This window comes from Ursus americanus, chromosome 16 (genome assembly GCF_024610735.1).
Source record: "Ursus americanus isolate L20-20 chromosome 16, mUrsAme1.1.p, whole genome shotgun sequence".
Taxonomy (NCBI): Eukaryota; Metazoa; Chordata; class Mammalia; order Carnivora; family Ursidae; genus Ursus; species Ursus americanus.
This window is the reverse complement of record NC_142142.1, coordinates 4998523-5013677: the sequence shown is the minus strand read 5'-3', so window position 1 is coordinate 5013677 and position 15155 is coordinate 4998523. Positions and strand designations below refer to the sequence as shown.

General features: G+C 39.9%; 1 protein-coding gene across 1 annotated transcript; it reads right to left on the bottom strand.

The window, feature by feature from the left end:
• Positions 1-9587: 9587 nt before the first annotated feature.
• Positions 9588-10532, bottom strand: LOC123782691 (olfactory receptor 51I2-like). Its single transcript, XM_045782964.2, has one exon. The coding sequence runs from the start codon at positions 10530-10532 to the stop codon at positions 9588-9590; it is 945 nt and encodes a 314-aa protein (XP_045638920.2).
• Between the last annotated feature and the right edge of the window lie 4623 nt (positions 10533-15155).

Genomic DNA, 15155 nt, shown 5'->3' with positions numbered 1-15155 from the left:
CAAATATTTCTCCAGTCATGGAAAGTGATTTTGCACTTTCTCCCTACCAGTTCTTATTTACCACCTTCTTCAAGAAATGAGGTACAGTATGTCCTTCCTTCCTCTGTGCTTACTGATGCATTCATTCCCGTGCAAGTGAAGACATCTGCATCTAGACTCTGAGCTGTCTCCTCTCTTGCCTGGATTCAACCATCATTCCAGATCCCCATCCTCTCTTTGTTGCTTGAGTCCCTCACTTATTCACCAAGAGTCCAGAATCTTCTGTTCCTCCACATCTGATTGCTTTAGGTTTTCCACTCCTGCATGTTCACGTTTTTTTTTTTTTCTCTGTTTAGATTAAGGATTTGGAAACTGTATGTGAGATTCATTTGAAAAGGTTTAAAAAAACTCCTTTGTCTGGGCCTCACTCCTATCAATTAAATCAGAATCTATCAGTGGGACTCAAGAATCAATATTGTTTTTTTTTAATTTCCCAGGTGATTCTGATAGGCAGCCAAGTTTGAGAATCAGGGGTTTAGATCACGCCCATTAGCTTCAGATATGTCCCACCTCACACCAACTTCTTCTTTACTGAGGAACAATTTCATGATCTATCTTAAGAAACAAACAAACAAACAAACAAGCAACCCTCTTTATTGTCCCAGCATAGTCTTCTAGTGACCACTCATTTCTCTGTTCTCTTTCATAACTAATATTTTCAAAATTATTTTCTACTCACAGTGTTCTTCTTTATCTCTTCTTAGTACATCAACGATTCCAAATTTATGTCTCTAGCCCAGATTTCTTCTAGCTATAGACACAAGCAACCCTATTGGATCATCAGTTGTAATAGCTCATCTGTATCTCAAACATAACCTGCAAAGTTGAACTTCTTGTTATCCACCATATTTGATCCTCTCCCATATTTATCATCTCATGGAAGCCCATCACTATCTATCCATGCGCTCAAACCAGAACCACCTAGGAGGCATCTCTCTCCCTCTCCCACTCCGAGATCTAATTAATCTATTACCATCTTTCCCAAATATACTTAACATGGACTTCTCCTCTCCATCTCACCTCCAATGGTCATCCACCCCTCAACATCTCCAACCAGGATGTCTGCAGAACCTTCTTTGATGATTACCCAGCTGAGTGTCATGCCCCTCTCCATTCTCTACAAAGCAGTCAAATTATTTGTTTATTATATAAATAAATAAAATGGTGTTACACTCCAACTGGAAATCTTCCAATGGCTTCCCTTACCTTTTGAAATAAGAATTTATATATTTTTACTACGAAGCAGCATCAGTACCACCTGGGAAGCTGTCATCTTTCAATTATTTGAATCACTCATTATTTCTCTACTCATGGTTGTATGTCACTGTTACACAATCTCATACATATTTTTCTTCATGACTCATCACACTTCAGAATCATAGTGAATTATTGTGTATCTCTTTGGATATTTGACTGATATTTTTTTCCTCCAATAAATTGTAAGTTCACATAATTGTCTCTTTTACTCTTCATCTTATTCTCAATGCTTAGCCAAGTCACTGGGTGTAGAGCCCTGGGTTAGGACTCAAAGATTACCAGTTCTAGTTTTAATCAGTAAGTATTAATAAAATAGATAAATAAACTATCTGAAGAAGAAGGTATTATAAGCTACATGTTCTTAAGTGTAAAATGAATTTGGTAAGTTAAATAACTCCCCTAACATCTAATAATGGAGTTTTTATCTCAGCTTTGTCATATACCAGCTGTGTATTTAGTTTATATCTTCATGCCTTACTTTGACACCTATAGTATAGGGGGAAAAAAGAATAAAACACTTAAAATTCATATTGAGGACCCTGGTGCTGAATTGTGTACTGAATAAATGGCAACCAAGAGAGTGGTGATGAAAAGGGTTACTTAGGGGGTGACATCCTCTGGTCCTCTTTCCACATTGTCTTCCCACTTTTCGGTTCCCAACCAAAGACTCTCATCTTTTGTCTCAGCCTTTATCCACCACCCAATGAGAATATTGGAGTATGAATTAATTACACCGAAGCATTTGTACGGAAAAAAAGCTTTAGAAGCTGCCTGGTAAGTCTATACATCCTAGGAGCTATAGAGTAAATCTGTAAGAAGGAGGCCAGCATAGTAGGATTTCAGACATCGAGGGCTATGGATGGGGAGTATGGGTTTGGGGAAGAGGAATGCAGGAAAAATCTCTAAATTTAGATCACAGACAGCCTCTCCTTCTTCAAATATCTGTACCCTAATTGCCTTACGATTTTGAAGCTTGTAATGAGGTTCCTACAGACCTCTGTGTGGGAAGAGCTGAAGTCCCAACTTACCTCCCCAGGGCAGCTCTGCTGGAAGGGAGGATCGAGAAGTATTTACCAGGGAAGAAGCACCAAGGACTCTGCATACAACCTTCCAGGCTTTCTCTATAAAGCTGCCTCTTAAGAGTCCCCAGGGCCCAGTTAGTCCTGGGGCTCAGAGGTGGCTGGGGCAGTGGACAACTCAAAAAACACTTGAGGGGATGGTCCCACTGTGCCCTGGAATCACTCCCCCTTAGAGGTTTCAAAGAAATTAAGAGACAGAACTGTGTTGCTCTTTATTTTAGAGAAGAGGAACTGAAGCCCAGAAGGAACCCATTCAGTAAGCCAAAAACAGCTGGATTCTATCCCAGATCCTCCGACTCTCACTGATTCCCAAAGTAGAGCTCCTTGTACTAACTATCCTACAACCCAAAAAGATTTCAAGAAGCAAAATAGCATAACCACTAAAAACCTAATGATCTATTGTCAGCAAATAGAGTGATCATCTTGGTGTGCCTGGAACTATACTGGTTTTAGCACAGAAAATCCTGCATGGGGAAAACCCCTCAGTCCTGCGTACTGGGACAGTTTGTCGCCCAACATCTAGATTTAGATTCAAAACTACCTTCTTCCCTGTCTGAGTGTTCTTTAAAAAATATATATATATTTAATTGGTTCAAGTGCCTAATTCCTCATTTGTAAAATTCCAGTACAAATGCCTGTAGGTCCAGTTGACTATGACTCTTAATATCACATGCTAAGTGCTTATGAAACTAGAACTATTGTGATGACTTGTCAATTTTTCATCTGCCAGGAAAGAATTTGAATAGAAGATGGGATAAACATTGAGCTCTGGAGCTTCTGAGGGCTGTGAGGACACATTGATTCCTAAGACACTAATCAAAGTTCTTAAACTACAAGAGTCTTTGGCCATCTTGTGTCACACCCAAACTTCTGCAATGAAGAAATGGAGGCTCTAAGAGGGAAGAGGCTTGCTGTCATGCACAGAGAAATTGTTATAGAGTCAGAACTTGAGCAGAATTTTCCTGATTCAGACCCAAAGTCTATCCCCGCTGTCCACGCTGTCTTTCATTACCAGGGCTGGTGAGGGACAGAAGAATAACTGGTATGTTGTGAGCTTTCACCAAGTATCTGGGACCATGCTAGGTTATTTGATATAAACTGGCTCATTTAATCCTGACAGAAAACCTGATGAATGTCTTTTATTATGCCTAAAATCAATACTGGATTTTTCAGTAGGCAGACTGTATACACATACAAAATTACAGCAGTGAAGAAAACACTAAAAACTATCTATCCTAAAAATTATATATATTACATATAATATATTTTAAGTAATAAACATTACATTAATATGTATTAAATATATATAAAATATTTTAAATAACTAACAAATGCATAGGCATTTCTATATATAAAAATCATACATGGCTCCAATGGAGATCTAGAATATGAGAATAAATGTCTATTTCTTGAAAGTAAACACAAAGAGAGCAAGAGAGGACATGTTGGTCAGTTTTACACCCATAGCCTCCAAATATTCTGTCATTCCTTTTAAACTGATGATCTCATGTGATCCTTTGGCCACGGAGTAAGTGTTCTGGTTCGCTCAGGCATCAGGTGAGGTGGGGTACGGAGAGTGGAAGTTCCACGTGTTCCGGGTGTGCACCAAGTGGGTTGAGTCTCTCCGGCCCAAGTCAGCCTCCTCGGTAGGTAGTGACGACGTGGGCCTTCCACGGCCAGGCCCGTAGCCACATCTGGAAAGGAATGGCTCCCCTAGGAAAAGGAAACGCTTATCCCTTGAGATGAGCAGAGCAGAGCATTGGAAAAGCACTTCTGTGGGGAACCAGCAGGGGGCACCTGGGCTCGGACTCCGCCCCTGGGAGGTTCCACACCTCCTTGGGACTCTCACATTAATTTCACCTGTCTGCATCTTTCTCTCCTCTCTCCCTCATTTTACTAAAAACATAACATGTATGTTTTATAGCAAAGTAGAAGATACAGATAATTAGAAAAATAAGGCTTCCTAGTTCTCACTAACCAGAAACAACTACTAATATAATTTATTATTCCTTCCAAATACTTTTTTCTATGCAAATGTGTGAATGTTTAACAGCAGTATTATGCCAGTGTTTTGACCAAGAAAAAAAGTGTCAGCATGCTATAAATTCTGTTTGATCAGATGTTTAATTCGAAATACTGCTTTACAGTGGCTTAAACGTTCTTCCACACTGTCCTGTGCTAGAAATCTGGTGTCGCAGCCATAGCTTCTATTTCAAGTAGTACAGCTTTCTAAGATTTTTTTTTAAGATTGTATTTATTTATTTGACAGAGAGAGACACAGCCAACGAGAGAGGGAACACAAGCAGGGGGAGTGGGAGAGGGAGAAGCAGGCTCCCCGCTGAGCAGGGAGCCCATGTAGGGCTCGATCCCAAGACCCCGGGATCATGACCTGAGCAGAAAGCAGACACTTAACGGCTGAGCCACCCAGGTGCCCCTTTCCTTCATGTTTTAACATTTGGAAAGTCTACTTTATTCCTGTCCATTTCCCACTTTTTAAAAAGATTTTGTTTATTTATTTACTTATTTACTTACTTACTTATCTGAGAGAGAGAGCAGGAGCTGGGGGAGGGGGGCAGAGGGAGAAGGAGAAGCAGGGAGCAGGGAGCCCCAGGCAGGCTTGATCCTGGGATTCCAGGATCATGACCTGAACCCAACGCAGACACTTAACCTACTAAGCCACCCAGGCGTCCCCACCCCCACCCCCGTTTTCCACTTTTAAAAAAACTTTACAGAAAGTAGTCTCCATTGTGTAAGAAATCTAAATTCGCTTTAAAATCATGTTGTTGTATTCCCCAGAATACTCAGAATTAAGTAAATTGAACTGGGAAGAAATGTCACCTTCAGTATTTGTTTGACCTTTCCACCTAGACACATACTTTTGTGTCTATTCAAGTTTATTTTATTTTATTTTGTTGGGGGGAAGAAGGAGAGGGAGAGAGAAACTTAAACAGGCTCCACCCCAGCACGTAGCCCAACCTGGGGTTCCATCTCACAGCCGTGAGTCATGACCCAGCAGAAATCAAGAGTAGCTCACTTAAAGGACTATGCCACCCAGATGCCCCTCAAGTTTGTTTTTAAACTCATCAATCATATATGAAGTTTTGTTCCCTAACATAGTTCATTAAAATATTACTGAGAGAAATTGTTTGAGAGTTGAATCAAAATATTTGCTGTTTTTGAAATTGCTTTCACCAAGTGTCTATTATTTGGCATATATTTGGCAAATATACAAATACTATTATTTGGTATTATATATTTGGCAAATTTTTTCAATTTTTAGTAATTTTTCTTTTCAGATCTTTGTGTTTTCTTAATCCACAAATTACATCCTTGGCAAATAATAATAATATGGTTGCATTCACTTATTTATCCAATCCATAAGTATTTATTGAAATCTGTACAATTTGCAGAAGGTTAAGCTCTGAGAGTAATTTGGTTATTATAAATGTAAGATTTTTCCCTATTGACTACTTATTATATGCCAAGCAATGTATCTATCATCTTGCAAACATTATCTCTCAACTTTATAAAAATATAGTCTTGTTATTTTGGTAGTAATTTACAGATGAGTAAGTTGAGGTTCAGAGACGTTGGGATTTTTCTAAGGCCATGATCTGCCTTGCACAAAATTCACATTCTTTCTAATATTAAACAATTCATACTTTCAAGAAACTTATGATTCAAATAGTAAGTTACATACGGAGTAGTACAAAATGATATCTAGCTGCTGTGGTGTAATTCTACAGAAATGCATGAGAAGCATAAAAATAATAAAACCTCTGTTTTACCGCTATTGGAGGGGAGAGGACCAGGTAGCCGGAAGGCAGGTGGTAAAGGAATTCCTTAAAACGTTACACAGAGCAGATAACTCAAAAGCTGAACCACTCTCTGGCCCATGATATCTGTCTACTACCTATTTTTGATAAACAATTAGAATCATATGTAGTTTCCAAACAGGCAAAAATGGACAAGATTGTCCAAGTGAAGGTTCTCAGAACAAAGGTCCAGAGGCATAAAGCAGCCTGTTGGTTCGGGAATCACACGTAGTTCCATACGGCTAGAGCAAAATAACATTGTTTGGGGGGTGGGAATGCTTAGGTAATAAGATATAAGAAATACAGTAGTGGTATTGTTAAGAGACATGTTAAGGCTTTTGGACTTTACCTGTAGAGAGTAAGAGCCATTGAAGGCTGGGGGTTTTCTAATCAGATAGAGTCTTTAGGAAGATCATTCTAGCTGCAGTGTGAGAAAATGAGAGAAAAGATCAATGAACAATGAGATCAGTTTGGAAGATACTGCCAAGCGAAGTGAGGGATGATAATGAAGGCCCAAAACAAGGTAGCGACAGTGGTGAGGTAGAGGCCAAGATTGGAAAAAAATCAAAATCTACAGTTGTCAGGATTTAGTATTGAGTTACAGATACAGGGGAAGGTAAAATAGTCGCTTCTATTTCAAGTTTCACTCCATTGGTTAAAGATGCCCCCACAAAATGGGAAGTGATGGCATCGCAAAAACTTTTTAAATTTTAACCGGAAAGTGTACAATATAACACATTAAGAAAATATACCAAAAAAATTTTGTTTTATTTTTATATATTTTTTGTATTTTTGGTCTCATTAGTTACCCTTTCTGCAGTCTACTATTGCTTACATATTTTTCTCATTATTCCACTCATTAATATGATGAATTATATTGATGCATTTCTGAAAAACGAGTCATTCTCTTAATCCTAGAATAATGTTGATTATCCTTTGTTTACATTATTAATTGTATTCACAACTTTCAGTATTTACACATATGTTTCCATTAGTGTGTTTTCTCTACAGGACTGTTTGCTGATACACATTTTTTTCTGTATTGTTTATTGGGATTACATGTGCTCTTTTGTACAGCTTTCCAATTTTATTTATGACCAGATATATAAAAAGCATGATCTGTTTCTTGAAATGTGGGGAGAAAAACAAGGAAAAAGATCTTACAGTATAATATGTTGGAGATGGTGGGAGTGTAATCGTTAAGTTTTAATTTCTCCCTCAATTATCAGTTAAGTCTTCATGGATTTACATTTTGTAATTATCCTTCAAATACCGATTCATTCAAGACTTCAGATTGCTTATAAAACATGCTACTGTAATTTAAAAAATACCTCTAATCCAGTATTACAAATGATTCCTAAGTTTATATTCCATTTCATTAGATTTTTAGAGGTTGGTCTATTTTGAGAGCTTGTTAAAGATTGGTTATTGGATTTTTTTCAATCTTTCCTGTTCACCTTCTTTCAGTCCTTTTAACATTTTCATTTTTAAATTATTTTATATAATATTTTATCCTTTTCTTATGTCTTAAATTGAATGCTTAATTTCTTAACTTCCTCTCTCTTTCTGTCATTAAAAATACCACTAACATTTTATAAGACTACGGATTTAGGCAGAATGTATCATTGCATATGTTTCATGTTTTGTTATGTAGTATTCCCACTCTCATTGTTTCTTTATTGTTTGTTAATATATGCATTTCTATTGTTCGTATAAATATATACATACATATATGTGAACATATATGATGTATATTATAATATACACTTTACTGAATTTTAGTATTGAAACCTAGATCACTTAGTACAATTTCTATTGCAATTGTATTTATTTCATCTTTAAAGTTGGTAAATAGTGTGTGTTGTATGAAACAAATGTGACATGCATAGCTATAGGTAATATATATATTTCATTTTAACTAATATTCTTCTGCATAATCATTTTTAAAAATCCTAAACACTTAACATGAGATCTACTCTCTAACAAATTTTTGAAGTTCACACTACATTATCGTTGACTCTGGGTACGATGTCACGCAGCAGATCTCTGCAGCTTATTCATCTTCCTTAACTACAACGTTGTGCCCATCAATTAATAACTGGTCATTTCCCCTTTTCCCAAGCCCCTGGCAACCACCATTCCACTCTTTGATTCTATGAATTTGACTATTTTCCGTAACTCATGTAAGTGGAATCATGCAGTATTTGTCTTTCTGTGACTGGCTTATTTCACTTTAGTGTAATGTCCTCAATTCCCTCCACACTGTCACATAGTGCAGAATTTCCTTCTTAAGGATGAACAGTATTCCATTTTATGTCTATGCCACATTTTCTCTATGCATTCGTTGGTTGATGGACGTTAGGTTGTTTCCACATCTTGGCTATTGTAAATAGTGCTGCAACACAGGCATGGTAATATCTCTTTGAGATCCTGATTTCAATTCTTTTGGATAAATACCCAAAAGTGAGATCACTGGATCCTATGGTTATGACCGCCAAAGCACAGGTAACAAAAACAAAAGTAAACACCTGGGACTACACTGAACTAAAAAGCTTCTGCATAGCAAAGGAAACAATCAGGTGTAAAGGCCACCTTGAAAATACTTGCAGACCATATATCTGATAAGGGGTTAATCTCCATAATATATAAGGAACTCCTACAATTTAATAGCACAAAAACTAATAGCCTGAGTTTTAAGATGAGGTATGGAGTAGCATAGGCATTTCTCCAAAGAAGACATTACAAATGGTCGACAAGACATACAATGGCTCAACATCACTCCTCATTAGGGAAACGCAGATTGAAACCACAATGAGATATCACCTCACACCTTCCAAAATAGCTTTTATTAAAAAAAAAAAAAAAAGACAACACATGTTGGAAGGATGTAGAGAAATTTGGACCCATGCACACTATTGGTGGGAATGTAAAATAGTGCATCCACTATGGAAAACAGTATGGAGATCCCTCAAAAAATTAAAAAATAGAACTTCCATTGCCATAATCTTGGGGAAACAAGTTCTTGTACCCATTATGACAGAGTTTCCGTGGTAATAAGCAATTTCCTTTGTGCTGATTCACTTTCAGCAAAGATAAGAGAAACACATCACGCTGAAATGAGGGACATGTTATGACGATGGATATTTTTGGATTAAAAAAAAGGGAAATTGAGCAAATTTTGTTTTGTTTTCTTTCTTTGTTTTTGCTAAATTATAACCCAGTTTACCTTGGCAAAACCTGTTCGTTTGGGTCATAGCTATTGCTAGGCAGAAATCCTAGTATCGGTCAGTGACTAAAGAGAAATTTAAAAAGCTTTGTCAAAGCAGTTTTTAAAAACTCAAATTTGTGGACTAACAATAAATATCCTCTGAATCTTGGAATTTAACATGTCTCCTGCTTAAAACTTTGTCCCCAGTAGTATTTTGCAAAGCCTCTGACGAATCTCTTTGGTTTTGATGGAATAGATGACCGGGTTGAGCATAGGAGGCACAAAGAGATAGATAAGGGACATGAGTGTGTGCACGTACTGTGGGGCATGCCTCCCATAGCGAGCAGCCATGGACACGCCAACCATGGGCACATAGAACATGAGCACAGCACACATGTGTGACACACACGTATTGAGTGTCTTAAGTCTTTCCTCCCGGGATGCAATGGCAAGTACAGAGCGCAGTATGAGGACATAGGAGAGGAGAATGAGTGCAGAATCCAGACCAAAGTTAGAGATGACAATGAATTGACCAAAAATATTATTGATGGTGATGTCGCCACAGGGCAAGCGGATCAGATCTGGATGCAAGCAGTAAGCATGGGAGAGTACATTGGCCTTGCAGAAGGGCAACCTCTTCAGAAGGAAAGGCAGTGGGAAAACCATACAGAAACTGCGGATGATAACAGCCATGCCCATGTGCACCACTCGGGCGTCAGTGAGCACGGTGGCATAGCGCAATGGATTACAGATGGCCACGTAGCGGTCAAAGCTCATAACCAGCAGAATTCCAGACTCCGTGAAGGAGAAGAGGTGGATAAAGAACATTTGAGCCATGCAAGAATCAAAGCTGATCTTTCTTAAGTGGAAGCAAAATGTGGCCAACACCGTGGGCAGTGTAGAAAAGGACACACCTAGGTCATTAACTGATAGCAGAGACAGGAAGTAGTACATGGGCTGATGCAAGCTCTGTACCTCCTTGATAATGAAAAGGATAAGGGCATTGCCCACAATGGAGACAATGTAGAGGACACCAAGGAGCAGAAACATCCAGTGTTGGGAGGTCTCCAGCCCTGGGAGCCCTGTCAGGGTGAAGGGAGGCAACTCTGAGCTGTTGTGGGGCTGACCTCCCATGGTGGCACGGCTGCTTAATTCTAGGACCACTAGCCTGTAAGGGAGACAAACACAGAGTTTAACTCAAGGCCTAGCCCTAATACTTTGGGACTTTCATGTATCATCCAACCCCTTCCCTTTATAGCGTTAATCAATCTTGCTCACCGAATCATTCATCCTTGTCTCTCATTGTCACCTAGATCTCTGGACTTGTCTGAGTTTTCTCAGTTTACCAGCTGGCTAAATAGGTCACATTGCCTTCCTTTATACCTGTGTCTATTGCTACAATGCTCCTTCTCATATTTGAAGCTATGAACTTTTCTCATCAATATCTGGGCATCAATTTATTCAAGACCTGAGACAAAACTACCCTGGTCACTACTTCCTTGACTATTCTGCCCTCTTCCCGAGCATTTCACTTATTCATCAAACCCTAAACTTTTCATCTTTCCAATCTCTCACACTACTGAACATTTACTACATTATTATGACTCTCCAGCTTCCCTACTCCTATGTAGTCTGTTCTATCTATTCATCCGGACAGAAGACAAACGGGTGGAAAGATATCGACCCATAGAGATAACCTTCCAGATGTTCAACAAGACGTACTAGGGTCCCCTCTTCCCACTCATATTTGCATTCTCTATCCAATTAACTTATATCATCACTTTTCTCCCTGGATAATTTGATTTACTCAAAGTGAGTTCTTAATAATGTCTTTCAGAACCAAATGGCACCTAACTTCTGAAAGCCACTGGATCGATAATCATTTATTTATTCCATGAAGTTGTTTCTTATCTATGTTCTCCATCTCTTTGTATAATACTACCGTTATGCTTAAGATTGAGACTCGAAATCCAAATATCATTCTTTCTTTCCTATCCACTGCATTAAACCAGGTAAAACCCAAGGAAAATACTGACCCTGAAGATGCCTCTGTCAGTACCTTCATCCATTCTCTTCCACCTGCAGTCTCCCCTGCAGACCCAAGCAATCACATTCTCGTGCCCTAATGACAGTCTCCTAATAAACCTCATGCCTCTCTCCATTTATTCTGGAGTAGGACTGTTTTAATATGGAGTAGAACTAAACTAACATTTTGAAAAGGTAGGATCTGAAAATGGCACTATTCCAATTAGAAGCCTTGAATGCTCCCTCATTACCTAAGGATTGAATTCAAACTCATTAGCCTAGAATGAAAGGCCTTTGTAGTCAGTACTAAATCAGTAGCTCTGGTCTCAATCCTTAAAATTCCCTTCCTTGTACCTCAAGGGATCCAAATTGATCTATTTGCTGTTATCCAAGTAAGAACTGCAGCCCTCAGCTCCCAAAGGCTGCCCTGAACGAGAGAATATGCCCATTCAATCCATCGTCCAGGGCGCAGGACCCGCGATGCCCTCTGCTGTGAAGACTTGCTGGTCGCGGCCAGCAGAGGTAACTTGTCTCCCTACCACAGCTCTCGTAGCTATAAGTTTACGTCTCCTTTTGTGCCCAATTCTCTGCCTGGCCTGCATGATAGCTTTGTGAATTATATCTTTGCTCCTGACTCGCCAGCTCCAAGAACTCAGCCCTGACTCTCGTTCATTCTAGAGATCCTTTTGTGCTTCGTGCAAGGTCGCACACAGGAGCCGGACCCACTGAGTCACTGATCCCATCTGGGGTTTGGTTTCTTTGTTGTAAACTAGAGATGCTAAGAAACTGAGCTGATGGGGTTGTGAAGATCCAAAAGCGGACAGTTGTGAAAACTTTCAGGACTTTGCAACTCTGAGTTCTAGAGCTGCTCTCTGCCATCAACTCCAGCCGTTCATCTACCTTTGCCAAACCTCCATCTGACTCAGGACTCCTGTAACCTTTCCTCGCAGGATGCGTTTTCCCCTCCATTCCATATTCTTACGACTGCTTTGTCTGCCCTGCCTGAAGACTGTTCCTGAACATGTTTGCTTGTTTCTGCATGCAATATGCAGATGCCCTCGGTTGATTTTAGGGTCTCTTAGTGCTAAGTAAGGTCCTGCCAAGTGGCTTCCAAAGCAGCCAGTGTCTTTTTGCGTATGCCCTTCAGACCTGATATTCGGAGAAAAGTGAGGGGGTGCTTGTTCACATCAAGGGGTCTATATCCAGGTATAGCCCGATGGGATCACCCTGCTGAGAAAGTCACGTCTGTAGCAGAAAGCGTGGCAGGATTTGAGAGAACAAGAGCAACGGCCAGCAAATGTAGAACTGGGAAGGTGATAAAGGTGAGCAAGTACGGAAATAAAACAGCCTGACTCAAGTTCAGGACCGCCTTTCCTCCTTCCGAGGGTCCTATTATACCACTCGGGGGAAGAGCGTCGTAAGGCTCGAGACCGGAGTGCCTGCCACTCCCGTTCACCTACCTGCCAGAGCTCCGCGCACGGAACGTGCAAAGGAAGGAAGAGCAGCTGTGGGGGCCCTGCAGGCTTTGCTCCAACCCCCACCCGCTTACCTTTGCCAACTCCCTGGCCTGAGAATATAAGGCCACACCCAGGAAGTCCCTTGAGCTTCTATCAGGTCCTCACGCACTGCTGGGAATATGGAAAATCTACCTTTGTTTTCGTGGGAGGACAAAGAAGTTGGGTTTAGAAAGAAGCCTTCGGATAACCTAATGATTGTCTGGGACTAACCAGGCTCAAAATACAGTCACTTTTCAAAACTCCCTCTTATAGATGAGTCAGACCAAATGATTCACTGTGTCACCTAATCCCCCCCTACACCTTCTCACAGTCACACTGATGGTCATGGGAAAAGGTCAGGAAACCACCCAAATCCTGATCAATATGCATGGATTTCTCAATATTCTATGGCTACTGGCCCTTTGTCATAATACTTTCTCTTTAATTTCCTATATAAAATTTAAAATGCCGTCTTTTCATTTACAGCAAGGTCACAATTCTTACCCTAAATTTAGGTCTATGGTATAAGGTGTATGTTAACAAAAGTAATTATAAATCAAGTCATTCATTCAGTAGTAATGATTTTAGTCTTGGGGAATGAGTAGATAAATAAGCATAACAATTCACAGTCCAGTTAGAGAGACTTTTAAGGAAACACTTATGTGTAGTTCAGTGACTGATGATAAAAGATACAAGGTAGGACAGAGCAAAGAAGGGGAACTTGTCAAATTCTGGGATAGTCAGAGAAGATTCCAGGTGCCTCTCTTGACTCTCAAATTATGAGCAAATATTATTTAAGTGAACGTGGTAGGCAGAATGCCCCCCACAAAGGTTTGGTACCTATGAATATGCACATTTCATGGCAAAAAGGACTTTGTAGATATAATTAAGATTATGGACCGTAAGGGATTTTTTTTTTTCTTTTGGGTAATTCATTTGGACCCAATTGATTTACATGAGTCCTTAAAAGTAGGGCACTTTCTCAGGCTGGAATCAGAAAAATGTGGCAGAAGGAGTCAGATTCAGAACGAGAGAGGTGCTCTGCCCACAATGACTGGAGGCGCCTGAATGAATAGCATGAGAGTAGTGTGGACAGCGTTTAGGAGCAAATACTAGCCCCTATCTAATAGCCAGCAAGGAACTTGAAACTTGAGTCCTACTTTTACGAGGAACTGAATTCAACCAAAAACTTAAATGAGCTTCAGAGCAATTTCTTCCTCAAACCCTTCAGTAGGGAACTCAGCCTTGCCATCACTGTGATTGCTTTGAGAGACCCTAAACATTTAGGGTTTCTAGATTTCTGATCTACACAAACTATGGTATAAGAGATTTTTATTGTCTTATTGTTTGTGATAATTTCTTTTTTTCTTTTTCTTTTTTTTTTAAAGCTTTTATTTATGAGAGAGAGAGAGAGAGAGAGAGCAGGAGCTGGTGAGAGGGGTAGAGGGAGAGAAAGAAGCTGACCCCCAGCTGAGCAGGGACCTCGATGTGAGACTCCGTCCCAGGACACTGAGATCATGACCTGAGCCAAAGGCAGACCCTTAACTGACTGAGCCACCCAGGTGCCGCTGTTTTGATAATTTCTTGTAGCGACAAAATAAAACAAGTACAGTGAGTCTCAAGCAGAAGGGAGAGGACAGGGAGGGAACAAAAGAAGGATCATTTCTGGTGGATGGGACAACACCTGCACAGGTATGAGGGCTTGAAAAGCAACACTGGGGAGGAGAATGGGAGACAGAAGTGCTTAGGAGACTTAAAAAATAAGTTGGAAATTAGTGAGAAATTAATCCATCAAAGCCAGACAATAAATAGTCTCAATTGTGAGTCCAAGAAATTTGGAGAAAAGGGGTGTTTATGCCATTGCTATACGCAGGAGAAAGAAATGTTAAAAACAAGACAACATGCCCAACATTGAGTCCCTCAGGTTAAGTGACCACCAAATAGAGGCTTAGTTATAGAATTGCTGTTCCAGGAATGGAATCTTAAACCAGTCAATCAGGAAACCCCTGATCAGCACTAGTGAAGTGATCTGCATGACGGATTTCTGTCATCCCCTAAAGGAAAGTAATGGCATACAACACCCAGCACTTACCCCATCACAAGCCCTCCTTAATGCCTAGTTACCCATCCCCCTACCCTCCTCCTCTCCAGCAACCCTTGGTTTGTTTCCTAGAGTTAACAGTCTCTTATGGTTTGTCTCCCTCTTTGTTTTTGTCTTATTCTATTTTTCCTTCTC